The 20,474-nt window shown below is 35.3% G+C and overlaps 3 protein-coding genes across 4 annotated transcripts; 2 read left to right on the top strand and 1 right to left on the bottom strand.

Annotated features, from left to right (window-relative positions):
* The first annotated feature begins 4,913 nt into the window (after positions 1-4,913).
* MAP65-4 (microtubule-associated protein 65-4) lies at positions 4,914-9,477 on the top strand. The gene is made up of 13 exons (XM_021424461.1): positions 4,914-5,092; positions 5,468-5,554; positions 5,647-5,844; positions 5,969-6,223; positions 6,417-6,626; positions 6,729-6,884; positions 6,993-7,152; positions 7,425-7,576; positions 7,668-7,755; positions 7,964-8,037; positions 8,281-8,355; positions 8,447-8,714; positions 8,826-9,477. The coding sequence occupies exons 2-13, from the start codon at positions 5,483-5,485 to the stop codon at positions 9,266-9,268; spliced, it is 2,151 nt and encodes a 716-aa protein (XP_021280136.1). The 5' UTR covers positions 4,914-5,092; positions 5,468-5,482; the 3' UTR covers positions 9,269-9,477.
* Positions 9,478-10,896: 1,419 nt separating this feature from the next.
* Positions 10,897-15,754, top strand: LOC110414311 (AT-hook motif nuclear-localized protein 1-like). 2 transcript variants are annotated; one of them, XM_021425426.2, is made up of 6 exons: positions 10,897-11,225; positions 11,950-12,358; positions 13,152-13,219; positions 13,724-13,855; positions 14,707-14,868; positions 15,237-15,754. In XM_021425426.2, exons 2-6 carry the CDS (start codon positions 12,016-12,018, stop codon positions 15,516-15,518), a joined length of 987 nt encoding a protein of 328 aa, XP_021281101.1. In that variant the 5' UTR covers positions 10,897-11,225; positions 11,950-12,015; the 3' UTR covers positions 15,519-15,754. The 2 variants fall into 2 exon arrangements, with proteins under 2 accessions (XP_021281101.1, XP_021281102.1); XM_021425427.2 differs by lacking the exon at positions 10,897-11,225 and adding an exon at positions 11,254-11,474.
* A 2,318-nt stretch (positions 15,755-18,072) lies between these two features.
* LOC110414233 (protein cornichon homolog 4-like) lies at positions 18,073-20,374 on the bottom strand. The gene is made up of 5 exons (XM_021425313.2): positions 20,261-20,374; positions 19,960-20,141; positions 19,677-19,799; positions 19,510-19,566; positions 18,073-18,506 (listed from the first exon to the last, which is right to left on the bottom strand). The coding sequence occupies exons 1-4, from the start codon at positions 20,330-20,332 to the stop codon at positions 19,533-19,535; spliced, it is 411 nt and encodes a 136-aa protein (XP_021280988.1). The 5' UTR covers positions 20,333-20,374; the 3' UTR covers positions 18,073-18,506; positions 19,510-19,532.
* Between the last annotated feature and the right edge of the window lie 100 nt (positions 20,375-20,474).

Here is a 20,474-nt window from a genome sequence, read left to right as displayed (position 1 = left end):
CCTTGTTTTGTTTCTGCAGCGTGCTCCGTTCTTTGTATTCTACAATTCTTTTTTTTTTCCTTTAAATTGGAAAGACCGGATTTTGATTGGATGCACTTTCGACAATGTTGGTTGTTAGAAGTTAGAATCACAAAGGTTGATGCCACGTCGGATTATTAACGCCCTCCGCCTCCCAATTAATTAAATTCTATACTTGATTAATGTTGATTTTTATTCACTTATGCATGCGTATAAAATACAAATAATATAAAATTTCATGCCTTTTTTTTTCAATTAATAGTATGATGAATCAACGATCAGTCGCGGAAAAGGGAAGAAAAAAAAAGTTTAAATAAGGTAAGTTGATTATCAAAATCTTTATTCTTATTATGGATAGTAAAAATAGTAATTATATATCATTTTCGTGTTTCAAGTGACAAAAAAAGTTTAAAATTTTTTTAAATCTTTGTATTTAGATGTTTTTGGTGTATAGATTTATACAACCTTCTAATGATTAGATTGATTTGTTTATTTTGTTTATTTTATATATATGAAAAATTATTTAATTATGATTGTAATTACTCATGATTAACGTAATTTCATTTAAAATATGTCAAAACTCATATAGAAACCTTAATCATGAGTTTAGATTCTAAAGATTAGGAAGGAGAAGATAATAAACTAAATTATCAAAATTATGACTTCAATTTTCTTTGAGTCTAATTTTTGTATTCTCTATCAAAGGGAATAAATTAAAGTATTCCTCATGTTATCATACAAATAAGTTCTTGAAATTTACGGAAAAAATAATGATCTAAATTTACATTTTCTCTATATTATTAAATCTCTTTATCACGACAAATAATAGGACACATCCCTATTGCTATGTTAGTTTTCTTTTTTTTTTCTTAAAAAAAGTTTTGAATATATGTTTTTTTATTTTTAAACACATAATATTTTTTTTATATTCAAATTGAATTTTCATTTTTTTATTTGCTGACAATCAAAAATATTGTCCATCAATATTATAAAAACCTTTTGAACTTATAAAAGGAATTATACGAAAATCAAATTTCTTAATATGCATGAAAATCAAAAAAGAAAAAAGATTTATAGGTGAATAGACTACCATATAAGATTAACTATGGGTTTCTTAATATATATATATATATAAATGTCACATTTCGATTTAAGAGACATGATCAGTGCACAGATTTAGATGTGTATGGTCCACTAGACCCAAACAACTTTTTAAATAATCATTTATTTCATAAATTTAATCAAAATATAGAAAACGTATTTCAACATATTAGTAATTAACCCAAGTACATCCTATGAGTGACATTCAACATTTCAAAACAATCCACTTTCATTGTATGTAATTATCAATTAAATTTGTATAATGTAACATAAATAAAATCTCAAGTCATACATTAGTCAAACATTAAGCATTATTTTTAAGTATAAAACCACACAATTGACGACTCAACGAACAGGATAACATAAGAGGGAAAGCGTAACCAACTAAGAACTTCAATGTCTTCAAAAAAGTCAACCAAAGATATACTAATCTAAAACGAAATAGAATTTGCATGTGGTGAAATATAAAATCTCAATGAGCAAAAATAGGAAAGGGGAACAAACTAAATTGAGAAGTATTTGCAAACACAATTTTAATCAAATATGCACACTTCTTCAAACTAATACTCAATCAACCATAGCATTCTTATACCTTGGGACATTATCATAGTTCAACAAAAGCTCTCAAATGTTAAGAGAAATAAATCAATTATTTACAAACTCTAAACCCCTTGACTTTGGGTGAAAATGTCAAATTTACAGCCAAGGTATCAATACCTTTGCCAAAGGTATCGATGCTTCTTCAATAGAATGTTTTCTCTCTTTAAGGTGTTGTTACCTTGGGTAAAGATATCAATATTTTCAATCCATAATGCTTTGCCTAAGTATTCAGTGAAAGCAGAATCAAAACTTTTGTAATAGTTATTGATACTTTCTCATTTATATCCAACTGTTGACTAACTAATCCAATTCCAAGCATCATTTAGCTAAAACACATGCTCAACATTAGGTCCTCGAACCATTTACACCACACATGTATCATTAACCAAACATCCCATATTATACAATAAGATTGAACCAATCACAATTCATGCTTTATGGTCTATGCATTATGTGACATGCTTATTTAATGATGCTTTCGAAACATGTTGTAACACTTGATCCAAACATGCAATGGCATGTATAAAATGTGACGAGATATGTAACAGAACAGGTTAGAGATATGTAACCCATAACAATATTCGAAACACATCAAGGGTGTGTGACCCATCCAAATATGTTAGGGACATGTTAGATGCTGATATTCAAAACATGTTATGAACATGTAAGTCGTAATGATGATGCACTCATGATATGCTAAAACTCATAAGCCACAAGATTACCATTCAAAACATACTAAGAGTATGTGATTCCAATTACAATTCATATAATTCATATTTTAGTTCACAAGTCAAATAATCAAAAGTTCAAAACATGTTAAAAGGCATGTAATTCAATTATCAAGTTCTCAAAACATGCAAAGGCATGTAACTCAAGCATCATTCACTATCCCAAACTCGATTCACATTTTGAAGGGCAAAAGCATTGAAAGGTTTGTTCCCCACAAGCCATTTTTATACATGTATAGGTATACTTCTATATCATATGCATTTTCAAAACCATATTTAAAACATGGTAGCAATCATCATTCATTCCAACATTTCATGATTTCATCAAAAGGATTTCTGATGCTATTCCAAACATTTTTTTGTATTTATATATCAAAATACCTTAAGAACACTATAACCACTCACCTACTCTAAGTGTGCTTTATCCTTTAGCACTTTTTGACAAAGACTCGACCTTTTCACAACACCAACTTCTTCAACAACACTTATCCGTGATAAATCTACTATTAATACGTTGTTTTTTAAGCATACCCTTCACCCATTCATTAACTTCATTACTTGGCCTCTAATGTGAAAATCAATAGCTTAAAATCTAACCTAATTATGTGTTACACTACAATTAGTTAGGGATTTGAGTAATTTTATCTTGGTGAGCTTAAGAGTACTAAAATCACTCAAAAAAACATAAGTTTTGGATAGTAAAACGAATTTCTTAGAACCCATAAGTTTTGAAAATCAAAACTAGAAGTTTAGATGTCTAGAATGAGGAAACCATATCTTCAAAACCTTTAGAATCAAAATTTGCACTTGGGTATGATTTTCAAATGTTTGAAATAATGGTAAGTGATGACAAAGCGTTGAGAGGGAAGAGAGAAAAAGAAAGGCCAAGACTAGAGAAAGAAAATGTTTTTACCATTTTGGGAAAATTTTAAAGTTTTATGATTTTAAATATTAATGAAAAGGTTTTATTGCCTTTATTTTTTTTTCTAAAATCTACAATTGAGGTATTGATGCTTTTAGGGTAAATATCAATGTTTTTGTTATGGGTTTACATGCTTATCGAGTATCGATACGTTAATCAACAGATGAATTTATGGGTTGCAAATATCAATACCTATGAGCAGCTATCAATACTTTTGGTCTATAATGTAATTTTTAATTTAAATCAAAGTCTTTATACCCTTTCTAAGTCCCACTTTTCAAATAAGCTTCTTTTGCTATCAAATCATTACTTTTCTAGGTTGTAAACGTTTGTAAATGTCATTGAAAATCACAAATTTACATGCACACCAATCTAAATATGTTTTCAACCTTTAGTTAAGGGTTGGGGTTTCACATACAACAACTAAGGCTATAACTTAATGCCATTAAACTTTTCCAAAATGATAAAAGTTTGGTTCAATTAAACTAACTTCACTAATGTCACGTATTATTGTAATTTGTGATACATGTTTTATTTTTTTTCTTAGGTAATAATGGCATAATAACTCCTAAGGAGAAGCGTGCATTACTAATACAAATTGCAAAATGTATTGTCCATGTCAAGATAGAAAAAAAATCACATACTATTTTTCCCCTTATTGCTTAGGAACCATTTAAACAAAAATAGATAAATTGAATAATGCTCCTTGGAACATATGTATTCCTCACCAATTAAATCGTACTTGCCTAATTGCACCAATTTACAACGTAAGAGAATATCTTTGAGAGAGATTGACAAAGGTGACGGGAAGGAAGAAAGAGGGTCGAGGAAAATTTTGAAAATTTAAATCATAAATTTAATTTAAATGTGTGATTCAAATCTCTATTAATTAATTTGAAAGGTAAATTTATTTATTTATTTTTTTACCTTAGATTTTCTAAATACAAATTAAGTTGAATATTTCTCACTTGTGAAACCAAGCCACTGGATTTATATGTTAATTTGAGTTTTTTTTTTTATATTTTTATTGTCTTTTTTTTTGAAAAGTTATTATACTTAATTAAAAATAATTAAAAGTGATTTTTGAAAATTACCAACCCTAGTAATTGTTTCCAGCCAGGCCCAATGTATTAGAATGGGAAGGTTTTGGACCTTACGGTGCCTCCGCCCAGATGTGAGCACGAGTGATAGTTATTTTTCCGCTCTTTCTAGTTTGAAAGGCGCTGGACCTTCTTTGACTATTTTTAATTGTTTTATGGACACGCCCTTTTTCTCATCAATTTGCTTTACGTGAGAAGAAGATTTCGATTTGCAAATTACACCTATCCCGCATTTCGAAATTCAAAAACGTCTTTATGGGTCGTTGGACCCACAAGTCCGATCCCCACCGTCGAAAAAGCAAAAGGTTTCACAAAAGAATTGTTCGCGCCCCCTGATTTCGCAAACGCCTAGGTCGGCCCCACCTAATCCAATGACGTGTCAGCATCAAGTTTTGAATACTTATATTCCTAACCCCCAACATAACGGCTCCCTTTCCGCGCCCGTCTTTTCCCTCTCATAATCTCTCACTCAAAATTCAAGCGTTACATTCTCTTTTAGGGTCACCGCTCACCAGAAATTCTTGATTTAATCAAATCCAATCATCATCTGCGATAGGATCTCCAATCGTCGATCACCTTCGCACGGTACTGAGCAAGAACACTTGCAATATCGAAAGTTCACGGTAATTTTCAGGTTTGCTTTTGCGTCGAATCTAAGTTTACTTGTTTCTCTGTTCAATTTTAGCTTAATTATCATGGCGTCCGTTTGGTTGACGAGAAAATGAAAGAAAAAGTGAAGAACGATTGTTTTAAAGTGATGCATTTTATTACTCGATTGATAATTGAGTAGAGGGATCAAGGATTTCATTTTTTTTAGTCTTTTTTTCGAGAAAGAAATGATAAATCTGCAGAATATAGAATAAGGAAAGAAATGTATGTAAACAATTTATTTAGGTTTTTTGTTTCCATTTCGAATTGTTGGAAATTTTCGCTATATCGCTTCATACTGCGATTTTTGTTCTTCTTTGTGAGACTAAAAAGGCCGCTTCTTGCTGCAGAATACTGCCGACTCCATGTTAAATCATAAAAGTGAGCAGTTTGCGCGCATTGAAACAACGTGCGGGTCGTTGCTATGTGAATTGCAGGTTCTCCTAGAGATCTCTCAAAGCATATCTACTGTTGCGTCTTCGTTTGACATAACATATTTTGAATGTTATCTTCGCTTTATTTGTAACAGAAAATATGGGATGAAGTTGGGGAGGCTGATGGCGAACGGGATGCAATGCTTTTAGATCTCGAACAAGAATGCCTCAAGGTCTACATGAGAAAAGTAGACGAGGCAAAAGAATGCAGAACTAAATTGCAACGAGATATTGCAATTGCCAAGGCGGAAATTTCAGATATCTGTGCTTCCATCGGGGAGAACCCAGTGCATGTAAGTGCGGTTAATTAGTATTGCAATCAATAGATGAGCCTATAGATGCTCAACAGTCAACATATTTGTATTAGTTAATTTGAATTTAGTGAGTAATTTTGTGTTATTGGGTATATATATTCAGCGTGACTTGAAGCCTGGGGGGAACTTGAAGGAAGAGCTTGAAGCCATTGGTCCGTTGTTGGAGGACATGCGTAGGAAGAATGTGGAAAGAATTAACCAGTTTATTGGAGTTATAGATCAAATACAGAAAATATCTAACGAGATTTTGGGGTTTAAAGAACAAGATGGAAATAAGTTGCTCGTTGACGACACCAACCTGTCTCTAAGAAGACTAGAAGAATTACACAGGGAGTTGCATGAACTTCAAAATGAGAAGGTAGGTATCCATTATGATTCATTTATTCCTTTATGGTGACAACACCAGCAGTAGTCTTGATAATTGAGAGCTTAGCATTAGTGCATCTAGATCGCTGACAAGTCACATGTAGTGTAGGATTTTCTGCAGTTACATGGGCGGTACTATCGAAATTATGCGATCTTTTACTAATTTCACTCAACATCACTTGCAGATCAATCGTTTAAACCAGGTGCAAGGCCACCTAAATACTATAAACTCACTGTGCACAGTTCTTGGTATGGATTTCCTACAAACAGTTTGTAGGATCCACGCTACCTTGGATGATTCTAATGGAGCAAAAGATGTAAGTAACAATACAATTGCTAGGTTGGCTGCTCAAATTCAAAGTCTGCAAGAGCTAAAGATAAAGAGAATGCAGAAGGTTAGTACTAGTATAATATAGTTACCTTTTCATTTTCATGTTTTAATACCTTGAACATTTGTTTCTGCTTGGTACTTCTGATCCTTTGAGCCACTTTACCAGATTCAAGATCTTGCATCTGCCTTGTTGGAGCTTTGGCATTTGATGGACACACCGGCAGAGGAACAACGCATGTTTCTGAATGTTACCAGTAAAATTGCAGCTTCTGAACCAGAAATTACGGAGGCCAATATGCTCTCCATTGACTGTATTAAAAATGTTAGAACACTATTTTAGACTCATGATTTTTTAGTCCTTCTCAATTGTACTTGTTGACTTTTACTGCTAATTATATGGGGAATGAATTGTATGAGCGATTTTGTGTAGGTTGAGGAGGAAGTTTCTAGGCTGGAGCAGCTCAAAACAAGTAAAATGAAGGAAATTGTTCTGAAAAAGAAGGTCGAATTAGAGGATATGTGCAGAAGGACTCACATGGTATTGGAAGCGCTTATTTCAACAGATTATTCGATTGAAGCTATGGAGTCTGGTAAATACCTGAGCACAAACCATTGCTTGTTCTATCATTTGTACAATGTGAAGAAATTTACTTCTGTTATCCTGTCTCGTGACTTTTCAACAGAATGATTAATGGGTTACTGGAGATTCTGAATAATAGATGCGCAAGAGGATGCATTTTTTGTTATACTTGGATTTCCAATTTTTGAGGAATGTCTTTTGATTTAATTCTAAATGAACTTTGCATGAAAGGGCCATGATTCACGAATACTCTCTTTGTTATTTATCTGAATTGTTTTTCAGGTGCCATTGATCCTCTGTACCTGTTGGAACAAATTGACCTTCAGATTTCAAAGGTTAGAGAGGAAGCTTTCAGTCGTAAAGAAATACTCGAGAAGGTGGAAAAGTGGTTGGTGGCATGTGAAGAAGAAAGCTGGCTGGAAGAGTACAATAGGGTTGGAATCAAACTTACCTTGTTTTTGTGAATAATATACAGTCCTGTTTTTTACACCTAGGTTGAGGACTTTCATATTGTCCAAACTTTAGGATGACAACCGTTATAATGCCGGAAGAGGTGCACACCTCAGTCTGAAACGTGCTGAGAAAGCTCGAGTAGTTGTTAACAAAATTCCTGGTAAATTTCTCCACCAAACTCATTTTCTCTGCCACAAGTGTATGCAGCAAACCAGCTATATAGCAGTGAAGGATCTAAAAGAAATTCTTGATTGTCCAAAGGTTTTGTGTTGGGTTTAAATACTGGCCTGGTAATGTGTTCACGTCTTTAAAACTGATCTATGTTACTATTTATTTATTTATTTTTGTTTTGGTTGGCTTTGGTGCAGCAATGGTGGAGGTTTTAACTTTAAAAACCACAGCTTGGGAGAAAGAGAGAGGAAATGAGTTTTTGTATGATGGAGTAAGCACTTTTCCTAAATACTATTAAATTTTGGGACAAGACTATGCATCAAATCAAAAATTGATTTGGTCAAATCTTATATAAGTTGTGCACTTTGGCTTAATACTTGATTTGCTCAAAGTTAAGATGCCATGGCGTTGTTTTTTCTTTAAATACTTGTTATAGCCAATTGCCATTTTTCTGTTTTTCTAGTAATTGCTTTCTTCTAAGTAATCGTATGATGATATTTTTAATTGTATTTAGAGACGACTTCTTTCTGTGCTCGAGGACTACAGCAACCTAAGGCAAGAGAAAGACCTAGAGAGGCAGAGGCAGAGAGTATGTGCTGTGATTCGATTAATCTTTTAGGCCTTAGTTTGATGGTAACAAGTTTCTCATCTTAACCAGTGCTTGAATTTTTGTGTTTCAGGACCAAAAGAAACTTCACGGACAGCTGATAGCAGAGCAGGAAGCACTTTATGGCTCAAAACCCAGCCCATCAATAAGCGGAACGAAGGCTCCGAGAATGTCGACAGTCGGTGCCAGTGATAGAAAACTCTCTCTAGGTGGAGCAATGCTGCAGCAAGTAAAGCCTGAAAAACCTGCTACTCGTCTCCATCCTAATAAGAAGGCTGATTATTTGAATCAAAACAGCTTCCTAAATCACCAACGATCCAGTGGCTTTGCAGCTCACTCTGGTTAGAAGATGAACAATACTGTTTTCCCTTTTCAGGCGATTGATTTCGTTTTAGCCATCGAATTTTAGACATATAACATTGGAAACATATTCTCTGCTTCTCCTTTTGTAGTTAAGAGAAACTCTGAGGTTCCTGGTCGTGTAATAAAAAAGCAACCCTTAAGTGCAGCAAAGGTGCGTGAGAATGAGTCACCAGCAGTTCGAAAGCCTCTTTCTCCCGTTTCTTTTGCAGTGAACTCCAATGCCAACATTGTGAATTTCACGGAAGATCAGAAGAAAGTGAAGAACGGACAAAGACTAAATCCTGGCTGCCAGACACCAACGGGAGTACCTGCCAAGCCAACCTTGATTGGTGACGATGAAAACAGAACCCCGAAGGCAATGCCGATTCCAATGCCAACAACTCCATCAACAGTGTCAGCTCCTATGCTTATGGCAATGACGCCAGCTACTCCAGCAACTCTGGGTGCTTACAAAGTTGAAAATGTGTTGGAACGAGTCCAACAAGTTGAATACTCGTTTGAAGAGTTAAGGGCTGGGTTTGTCCTATCCTAAGGCCCCAGTAAAACCCCAATGTGGCGTGCGTCAAGTGGGACTGATCTCCTAGTCAACCTTTTTCAAAAAACGAAAAAAAGCAAAGACTTCCACTCCCCACTTGCGTGGTAACAAAGTCAATTTGATTGGCTTTTTTAGTGTCAAAACCCATTTGACTGAGAGTGTTGATTTCGGATCATGCTTTGGACAATAGACAAAGGTTCGATGAATTGATGGTTTTGCAAATGTATTGAATGTTTCATCAGTGACAATCGGGCACTTGTCAGGAAGGACGGCCCTCGATTCTTTTCGGTGGAGACATTTATTTGGCGCTCAGACCAAATCCAAAATTTCCAAATACCGGTCAGTGTAAGTTGGGTACAGCTTATCTTAAACAATCTTTTAAAAAAAGATTCAAAGAGTAGGGGCCCCGCTGTACTGATAGGCATGTCGCACTCCGTATCCACGTGGCTGTCTCTCGGGCAGGCATACCTCGGACAAGTGTAACATAACTAGTCCACCAAACTTAGTTCAGGATTTTCATTTGACTGTCTCGCACATGACGGGGGTCTCTGCTGAAATTCACCAGCCAATCAGATTCTTGCATCTGTGACAAGAATTTTTCCATGAGTTTTTAATTCGAGTCGTGTTATACAGCTTGCCATCAGCCGCGGCTAGTTTGGCAAGGCATTTTAATTTAATTTAATGAGAAGGATGCTGTCTTCACATCTACTCGGCTTCTTTTGCCTGTAACCTGAAGAGGTAACGAATTTTAAGGCCCTTTGACAAACTGACGTGGAAATGTTGACTACTGGTCTTTTTTTCTGAGTTTGAATATTGAAAAGGCAAACGATTTTGCCAAATTCTAACTACATACTCGGAAAACTTAAATTCGGGTAATTATTAGGTAAGGGTAAACGAGTTGGATCCAAATTTATTTAATGTGACATAATTGAGGAACCCAGCAAATGGGGATTCAATTTAAATAAATAATAAAATATATATTTAATAAAAATTGGATCCAAAATTTTCAAATTTCTTTTTAGAAATTCCTGACTGTCCATAAGGCGCAAAAATAACCTTACAGAAGGCATCGGAGTCGCGTGCCAGAGTATCCAATCATATTCTACCATCAGCTATCTGCTTTTCACCCTCAGGTGACGCAATCACTACTCAGTCACCAACCTAGTAATTACCAGATGGAAAATGAGAAGAAATTCCAAAAAACAAAAAGAAAGTCCACACTCTAGGGTGGCATAAGCGTCAATAAGAAAAAAACCAAAGGGCAAAATGTAAGATGCTCATACTTTATTTGCCGAAAAAGACAAAAAGCAGGTCAGCAGCAATAAAAGGGTCGGCCCTCCAACGCCAACTTTGCAGCTTAAAATAGAAGACACAGATAATATTATTTTAGGAAAGTTAATTGCTTTACTTTTTCTCCTACTTAATTCCCCCATCTTTTTTGACTAAATTTACTATTTTACCCCTTTTTAATTCAATTTTTCAAAATTCAATTTTCCCCTCACGGACGTGAAATTCCCCCTTAACCAAAATTTATGTATCGGGGTTATCAATTTTACCTACTAATTAATATTATTTTAACCCCCTTGTTATAATATTTTATTTATTCATATTTTGTATTTTTCACTTTTTATTTTTCCCTGTGTTCTTTCAAAGTAAGTCTCTGTTCAGACAAGGGAAAACACAAAAAAAAAACCGGCCAGCGGTTTTTCTGAAACCAGTGTTTGTGTTTTTTTATAATCGAAAACAGTTTATATTTTTCTCAGCAAACAAACAGTTTCTATTTTTATTCTTTATTATTGTAGTTTAGATTTATATTTTTTTGGAAAAAAATTCTGTTTGGTTGGCAAGAAAAAAGCGTTTGAAAGTACTTTGCTTTCGGTACTGGAATAATGTGAAGGAGTTGAGAGGAACAGTGTCATTGAAGAGTTTTCTGGGCTGTACTTATAAGTTACAGGTCATGATCTCTACATTTTAACATCTTTTCACTTCAAAGTTTGTTTGTTGTAAAAAAAAAAAATTCCTTCCCTTAATGATTTTCTCTTTTATCATTTCTTTAAGATGAAAATTGAAGTTCTTATTTTTGGTTTGAGTTACAGTTTGATTTTTTTTTAGAGTCTTAGAACAAATTTAAGTTAAGTTAATCTGGTTAGTTTTTGGAATGTTTTCATGTTTTAACCATCGGCAGTGTTTCTAGTTTGATTATGTAAGTATTCTTTAATTTGTGTTAAAAGACTTTGATCTTGTGAAGAAAACAGAAAGCAAAGGTTTGAGTAAAGTAGTTTCACTTGTAACTGTTCATTAAATTTTATTCTGTAATGTTTTTCCTGAGGATCTTTGTGTTTAGAAGTTTTCAGCCTTCCTAATCTCTTAAAATTGCAACTTGGGTTAGAAGATGGTGGAGCATTCTTTTTTAAAGTAAATTTATTTTGTGTAAAAGTGTAAACTTTCATGAAAATTTTATCTTCTGACACTGTTTTACATCTTTTCTTGTTTCTAAATTTTTAATGAATTTCAAAGTTAGAGCAATCTTTGTTTCAGCAGCAGGTCAAAGAGAACACTGAATTTATCCCAAATAACTATTCTTTTTCTTCTTTTAATCAGTAGTTTTGGGTTTACTTTGGGAACATTGTGTTCATTGTCAGTTTTCTGATTTTGATTGATGGATTTCTGTTCTGTAGGTGGTTGGCTGTGACTCTGTAAGTTAGCTGTAGTTATTGTGAATAGTTTCTTTGTGCAATATATGCATGGAGTCAAATTCAGGAGTTACAGTGATAGGAGCAGAAGCTCCATCAGCTTATCACATGGCACCAAGGACAGAGAATACTAACCAGATTGGTGGTGGCTCAACGACAGTGGACGCCTCGCCAGTTAGTGTAGGCTTGACTGGAAGTACGGAAAAGAAGAAGAGAGGTAGGCCTAGGAAATATGGACCAGATGGGACAATTGCCAGGGCATTGTCGCCAATGCCTATTTCCACATCTGTCCCGCCCGGAGGAGGTGAGTTCTCTAGTGGAGGAAAGCGGGGAAGAGGGCGAGGCAGTGGTTACCAGATTAAGCATCAGAAGAGAACGGAAATGGAGAATTTAGGTAATAAGCCCTTTTGAAGAAAGTTATTTCTTACTTAATTCAAATTTTAGCATGTTAGTTTAGATTGAGTTTTGCTATGTGGATTTGCTGAGGATCGTACAAATTTCATGTTATAAATTTTGTATGGATAGTAATGTTTCTGGTTTCGTTTTTGTTTCTTGGAGTATGCTTCAAACTAAGTCCAATTGGTTCTGCACTAGGGTTTTGAAACAGATCTCCTGATTTATTTGGAATTTTCTGAATGCCTCTTCGAAAGATTCCATATATGAAGTCACTCCCTAATAATACTTGTTAAACTTTTTGTGGGACCTTATCAAGAGATGCTCTTTTCAGATTTGGAAGTATAATGCTGGTTCTGTGAATAAAAAAGTGGCCTTTCTGTGGGGTTGTTGTGACCGTGTGAGGTTGAGGAATATTCTTCTTTTGGCTAAGATTTGTTTCTGCTTGCCTTTCCATCACGGATTTTTCAAGATGCTCCCAATGATAGAAACAGAATGAAACCTGTTAACCCAGCAAGATTGCTTGATTGGTAATGTCTTTTACTTACCAAGGATGAGGAGACAGAAAATATGTTTCTATTCCTGAACTTCTGGAATCTGGCTTCCTGAAGCATTAACGGGCTTTGTTGCATAAATACATTGCTTGTTCCGAGTTGAAATCCTTTGTTGACTTCATGCCAAATCTCAACCATGTACTAGATCTATATCGTTAGCTTGACAAACAGCGCTAAAGTAACATTTTTACCTTAACAGCAAAATTCCATATTTACAGATGTTTATTAATTGTTTTGTAGGCGAATGGGCTGCTACTTCCGTTGGAACAAATTTTACGCCACATGTCATCACTGTCAATGCTGGTGAGGTATGTTAGATAGGGAAACAGATAGGAGAATAGCTTTGTAAAGCTTTGAGGGAAATATTTTTATCATTCATTTCTATTATTGTCAAAGCTGTATTCTGGGTCCATTCTTTTTGTGGCTGTTAGTGATCTTTCAGATTGTGGTGGATCTTTTCCTTGTTCATAGATCTAAACCTTAGTCCTTGACACATGGCTACTGACAAATCTTGAAGTCTATTTCCAACAGGCTGAACTATTACAAGAATTAGTAAAATACTAACATCTAATAGGTTATGCTCAGAGAATACATGGAGTTTAATTTTGTTTTGTGTTTGGGGAGAATTTGTTGATCTCTAAGGTGTTTGTTATCGTAGTTTTGCTTCTTGAACTATGAGATTCACATTAAAGATAATTCTAATGGTGGGATTTTTATCTATTCTTTTCTTTCCTCCATGTTCAGGAGGGTATTCTTCATCACTGAATCTACCTTTTTCCTAACTTCATCGTTGATTTTCTGTGGTCTTTAAGGATGTAACGATGAAGGTGATATCATTTTCTCAACAAGGACCAAGAGCTATTTGCATTCTATCTGCTAATGGAGTAATTTCAAATGTTACACTCCGTCAGCCTGATTCTTCTGGGGGTACTCTGACATATGAGGTTAGACAAATTAGATATTACCATCACATTCCAAAATATGTGGAGTTTCAATAATATTTATAGTTTGTATGGAAAGTTTAGTATTTCACTAATGTATGCAAAGTTTGTTATTTATTAAAAGAAGTTTGGTGCATCTATGCTTGTGTTTGATTCTGGGATATGAATCAAGGCTTGTTGCATGATGTGCTTCAAACAGGGTTTGAAACGATACAGATATTTTAAATTGTAAAACATGTATGATTTTAATGTTTGCAGGAGTGTTTTTGTGTGTATAAATTTGTCAAGCTATTGAAGAAGATATGATCTGTGAAGAGATAATTCTCTGAACTGGTACTCTTATTAATTTTAGAGGTTTATTTATGTCTACGAATGTTCAGAATGAGCTGGTACATTGAAAAAGATGTATGCTGTTGAGAATTTACTTATAATTCTCTGGTGTAACTTGAAGTTCTACCCAGCAACCATTTTGTCATGACCAGTTTCAAATTATCAGTGCTTTTGACGGAGTAGCTGATCATAAGCAGATGATTCATATCATTCTCCAAGACAAATGCTACTTTGTTGTGTGAAATAGTCATGCTACAAAGATAAAAATGTCACATAAAGATCAAATTGTTGCTGAATACTCATGAATTAAAATATCTAAGACATACTGTTTGAAGGGACAGGAAGGGGCATAACTTGCAATTATGATGAGGGATTTTAGGATTAATCTTAGTAACCAGCAGCTCATCTGTATGGGAGGAAGAAAGAGAGAGAAAGAGATTTGTTTGTTAATGAACTTCTTATGGTGTTTTGATTTTCAAATTCTTTAAAAAAGGAAAATCCGTCATCCTTATATTTTCTTGTAGGGTCGCTTTGAAATACTTTCCTTGTCTGGATCCTTCATGCCGACAGAAACTCAAGGAGCAAGAAGCCGCTCTGGTGGGATGAGCGTGTCTTTGGCAAGCCCTGATGGCCGTGTTGTAGGGGGAGGAGTTGCTGGGCTTTTGGTGGCTGCCAGTCCTGTACAGGTAAGTGGTTTGGGTGTTAAACTTGCGTTTATATTTTAGAAGCAGTAATATGCTTAATGTGGGCGCTTCTCCTGCTGCAAGTGATGTCTGATTGATTGTCTATTGGCTCTCATACTGGTACTAGTCTGAGCAGCATGCTGAGCATCTGAATAGACGCATCCTTGCCTACGAGAACAAGAATTTGCATGAGTCAACAAACATGCATGAGACTTGCGTCAAAGTTTTCGAAAAGTGGAATTGGTCTTTGGTCATTCTAACATTTCCAGACATTTATGTGGTTTCCTGAACAATTTAAGGAGAGTCTTTGAGTTATGTTGAAATGAATGCTGGTCTTGAACACTTTGCTTAATGTTTTGTTGAGTTATCAGGTTGTGGTAGGCAGCTTTTTACCGGGCAACCAGCATGACCAAAAACCCAAGAAGCCGAAAAATGAGTCTGTACCAGCTACCGTCGCACCAAACTCGACTGTAGTTGCTGAACCTGCTTCAAATGCAGAAAAAGAGGATGGCATAAGTGGACTTTCACAACAAAATACAAGTGCCCTGAAACCGAACCTTACGACCCCGGCCTTCCGAAGAGAAAATTGGGCCACCATGCAGGAGCCAAGAAATTCAGCAACTGATATCAACATTTCTTTGCCCGCAGGTTAATTTGATAAAATCACAGTCAATTCATCTCAAGAGTCTGACTAGATCGATTCCCTGATGTTTCTTCACAACCGGTGGAGTGTATGTGTTATCGAATGTTACTGTAGGATAGAATAGGATTAGCATCCCTGATATCCGGCTAGGTTTATTATTCCAGGCGAGGAGACATCCCTTTTTCTGATTGATGAATTTATCGATGACAATTAAGGAGTAGTGAATTTTTAGTCTTCTTTTCTTAATCTCATTTCATTGATAAAACCCATGATTTAAAAGATTTTTAACATCCTTATTTTCTTCAATATATTTATGGAATTTTGGCAATGGCACATGCAATGATATGAAAATGATCTCCACTGGTAGTGACTGACAACTATTTCCACCTACATTTGGTTTATGGTTGAGCAACCCACTCAAAGATTTGTACGGTATGCAGCTCAGCACCTTTGCCTTGTAATGATGCAAGATGGGTGACGTTCTTCCTCCGTGAATCAAGAGGGCCTGGAGGTTAAAGAATAGCATGACCATCAATAAAATCAACTACCAAAATGATCCACTAGCAAGACTTTTCAAAGGATAGATTTCCTAGACTTGTTGTAAATTGATGTGTGTGTGTGTGTATATGTTTCTATATGTTATTATCATCTGCTCCAATTATCAAATGAGACCAGACCAGATTAGACGGCCAACGATTAACTTGTGCAATTAAATGAGGCTAAGATGAATCCAAAATGTTGTGACTGGACATCTGACCCACGTCGAGAGTAAATTAATGAGAAAGCGAGAGACTTCATGGGTTTTGGATAAATCTACTGCCACATAAATAAACAGATGACAAGTTGACTAACTCCAGCTGCTAGGTGCCCACATATTTTAAGTCTCAAGTAACCTTTTCTTTAAATATTCTGCAGCGTTCCACAAGATTCAGATATCCAACCTACATTACGTCACTTTCTTCTTAAAATTGCAAAGTGCTGTAACCATTCCCTTTGGTTTCCTGTTCCTATCACAATGTGAACGCTGAGAAATGTCCTTAACAACATTAAATAACTGTTCATTTTGGTTTTAAAAATGCCGATTATTTGACCGAAACTGACATATAGGTAGGTTGTAGAATTGATCATAACCACAAACATGGAAGTTTCGACAGAATGTGATTGCTGAGAAATTTCCTTGGCAACCATTTACCTTATCCTTTTTCAATTCTGGTTAGCAAACCTTTCCCACTGTTTAGTGATTGAAGTCTCTCAATAACATCACACACTACAACTGTGCCATGAAAGAAAGATCTCCTTCCGCTTGGAAAGAGAGTGAAAAATATCCTCTTTGGGCATGAAGGGAGCTAGGTTTCCTGCCTTTTGGTTTCTAAGTATCCCTTTCATGATCTTCTTCACTTTGTTACTCTCATCAGTCCCTAAGCACCATGAACTTCTTTTCTCCATCCACGACTTCATCGATGTACCAAAATCTAGGAGTAGAGTAGCTGTGTTTGTCATGTTCAACGTTATCATCATCACTGTCTTTATAGGACGCCCTAAGCCATCAGATCACTATCAAGACGCTGGTCGTCATCAGCTCACTTCTCCTCCAGCTTTGGAATATGAAACAGATACAAAAGACGAAGAAAATGATGATAACTACCATGGCAGCGATGGCAGTGACATCGAGGATCTCGACGGGTATCATGGTTATGACGGCTATGACGAAGACAATGATGATGTTCTTGATACAGAAGATGAGGATAGTGAAGAAGACGAGGAAGATAATGATTTGGAAAGAAGAATAGAGGAATTCATAGCCAAGGTCAATAGGAAATGGAGAGAGGAGTTACTTACCGAGAGCCTTCTCTGCATAACAGCAAGTTAATTAGTCTCAACTCTCAAAGCTAGCTTTCCCCATGTTCATATAATAACAACACATCAGAAAATGTAGCTGGTTTTCGTAAATTAATATTGGGATCAACAAATTGTCCAAAATATGTGTATTTAGAAATGTAGCATGCATATTATACTTGTACCATAATGAAAAATGTACATAAAACATTAGCTATGGTCGATCTTTAACTTATTTATCTTTTCAGAACTTAATTTTAAATATTTTTTGTGCAATTGTAATATATCGAAATAGTTAATTATCTTAATTCTTTGTTTTTTTATAAGTTGTTTAAACAGACATTTTGTTTTGATATTACGAGAATGATACCTCTCTTTTTATTGTAATTTGATGTGAATGACTTTGTTGAGTGTAGTGTGTGATTTCTTTCATGGTCTGTTCACAAAGGTATATAAGCCACAAAATCAAATTCCCAAAGGAAATTCCAACAATTCAAAACACTTTAAAGTCATAAAAAATAAGTGAGTAAAGGGAGCTATATATTCCGATATAGATTTACAATCAAATGAGAAGTCATCTTCAGTTGGAAAAATTGAAAGAGGAACATGGAAATAATTCAGTAAATTAACTTGCTATTTCTTTATTACAGGGCGGGTCAGCTAGGGGTTAGGTCAGGTGATCCCCAGTCCTGACAGATATACAACTTGCTTAAGCTAACGTGGGTGTATCCAAGTATGAAAATAACTAGAATTCAATCCTATCAGCCAATCTTTGTACGACCCTAAATAACTATATCGATCATACCAGTTTTTGGTAGGTTTAGGCTGCTTGTTTCATATAGTCTGAAGTTTACTGCAGAAAAGTTTATACTTAGACATAGATTAATCAATTGTATCAGTAGCTTTACGATTAGTTTATATAACTATTTTGTTTTCTGTTTTCACTTTTTGACTATTCAAAAGAAATTTTCATGTTTCTTTTCAATTCACCATTCACCTAAAACAGTTCTCTAGAATATTTGCTTGGACTGCATGTGCCATGGAGCATGATCCTCTTTTGACTTCCCATTTTTTCCACTTGTCTTTACCTTAATGTCCTAACCAACTTCGCAGCATCATCACTTCCTGAGCGGATAAATCTCCCAACTTTATCCACAAAATTCTGCATATTCAAACAAAAGATCAATTAATCCAAATGAACAGTTGGTAATGCGAGGCCTAATTACCCCTAGTTTCACATTGCCTTGTAGCTTGATCAGCAGCTGATTTTAGCATTGTTTCTGCTAACACGTTAGGGGGTGACACATTGTTTTTTCCAATCAATTTCTTGACAGCAAAGGCGGCAAGCCTAGTTGCCCCCCAAGGTTTGAAATCTTTTAACCTGTAAACATACGGATCCTCCAAAAGGATTTGAAAAGTTGGTAAATTGTAAGCTCATTCATGTCTTAATCTTTGGTTAAAAAGTTTAGATTTGTTTTTTGAGTTAGCTAGACTGCTATTTACAGATGGTGGCCATCATGCCAAGCTAGCTTAGGGCTTCTTCGTTCATTACTTGCATGTAACTCAAAGGTTATCGAATTGTACCCATCGACTATCTGACAATAGCAACCCCAATCCAGTAGGCTATACTATTTGTGGGTTAATATCTAATGTTGTCAGCTCTGTTGCGGACTCTAAATGATGATCCAGGGCCAGTTCAGCCCACCTAAGCCCAATCTGACAGCATTTATGGACCATTTGGAAACCAACAGATCCAGCTCGAGGCTTCTCCAAACTCAATCTCTCGGGCCTCTCGCCAGCCTCTCGGGCAATACAACCTCTAGAGTCTAGGCAGAGGCCGAGCTAGCCTCTTAACATTTTAAGCTTTGCTGAGCAATTCATACTTCCATGAACCAAAAATGAAAATTGAAATTAGCTTAAGATCCCATTCTCCATTAAATTTTTAGCTTAAAATCAATTGATAATAGTTAGTGAGATTTCTGTTATGCTTGTGTATTTAAAATATTTTCAACTTAAACTGATATAAATTTTTTTAATTATTATAATATCAACAGGTCTTTCATATGATAATTTACTACAAAAACAAAAATAATAAAAAATAATATCAAATTCAATTTCTCATGATTTTTAAACATAAAATCAATTGATAATAAATGAAAACTTACGGAACAGGGCGATCAAAGCCGGTTCAGTAATTATCATTTCCTACAGTCAAAATCAACCTGAAACGGATTATGAAGAACGGAGTTGCATGGTTAGCATGTACCTACGTAGCTTGAAAAAGGCCAAAATGCAATTCAACTATAACCAAAAATCTATGTCGTCGCGTTACCAAACTAGAGAAACAACTAAAAGGGTTACGAGATAGCCGAGTTTGATAAGTCGTTGCTTCTTTTCCCAGCTCAGCTGATTGAAGATCTCGGTTACATCAACCAAGTGCTCTCCCCTCACGTACCTGTTCATTGAATTACAGTTCATATCAGATTTTGCAATAATTTGCCGAAAACACGACGCAAAGTGCTAAGGAATTCAGAGAAATGAAACCCCTTTTCTTTGTTTTTGAGGGTAATTTGGTTAAGAAAAAAAGAAATTATATATACAAAAAAGGCACTTACAATCTGAAATTATAGTATAAGTTTGGGAGAGACATGAAGAACATAAAAGAATGTCCTGTCGTTAGACAGACCAAACAGAAAACGGCTTGTACTACGAACTCCGGCATCACGGCCATGTTTATCCGCGCCGCCGAGTCATAAGGGTTAATGTAATCGAATTCCAGATCAGCGAAACAAATCAGCTGCAATGCAAAATGCCAATCATCCCAAAATTAACGATTAAAGCTTGGAAATGAGGATTTAAGATTAATTAAATTGTGATTAAAATGAAAGGAGAAACCACAAAAAAAAAAGGGTTGACCTGATAACCAATAATGGAGAGAAGAGATACGAGGAAGAAGAAGGTCATGAGCCATCCGAACAGATTCGCCATGGCCCTTCTTCCCCTCTCTCCCTCTCTCTCTCCCTCTCTCTCTCTCTCTCTCTCTCTTGCAAACCTTAATCTCAGTTTTTATTTCGTTTTATTTTAATGTAATTCCACTCGGATTGGGTTTGGGTCTGAATGGGCCTAAAAC

Source organism: Theobroma umbraticum, unplaced genomic scaffold, assembly GCF_002168275.2.
Source record: "Theobroma umbraticum cultivar Fairchild unplaced genomic scaffold, ASM216827v3 scaffold_4.1, whole genome shotgun sequence".
NCBI lineage: Eukaryota > Viridiplantae > Streptophyta > Magnoliopsida > Malvales > Malvaceae > Theobroma > Theobroma umbraticum.
This window is presented reverse-complemented; position numbering and strand designations above follow the sequence as displayed.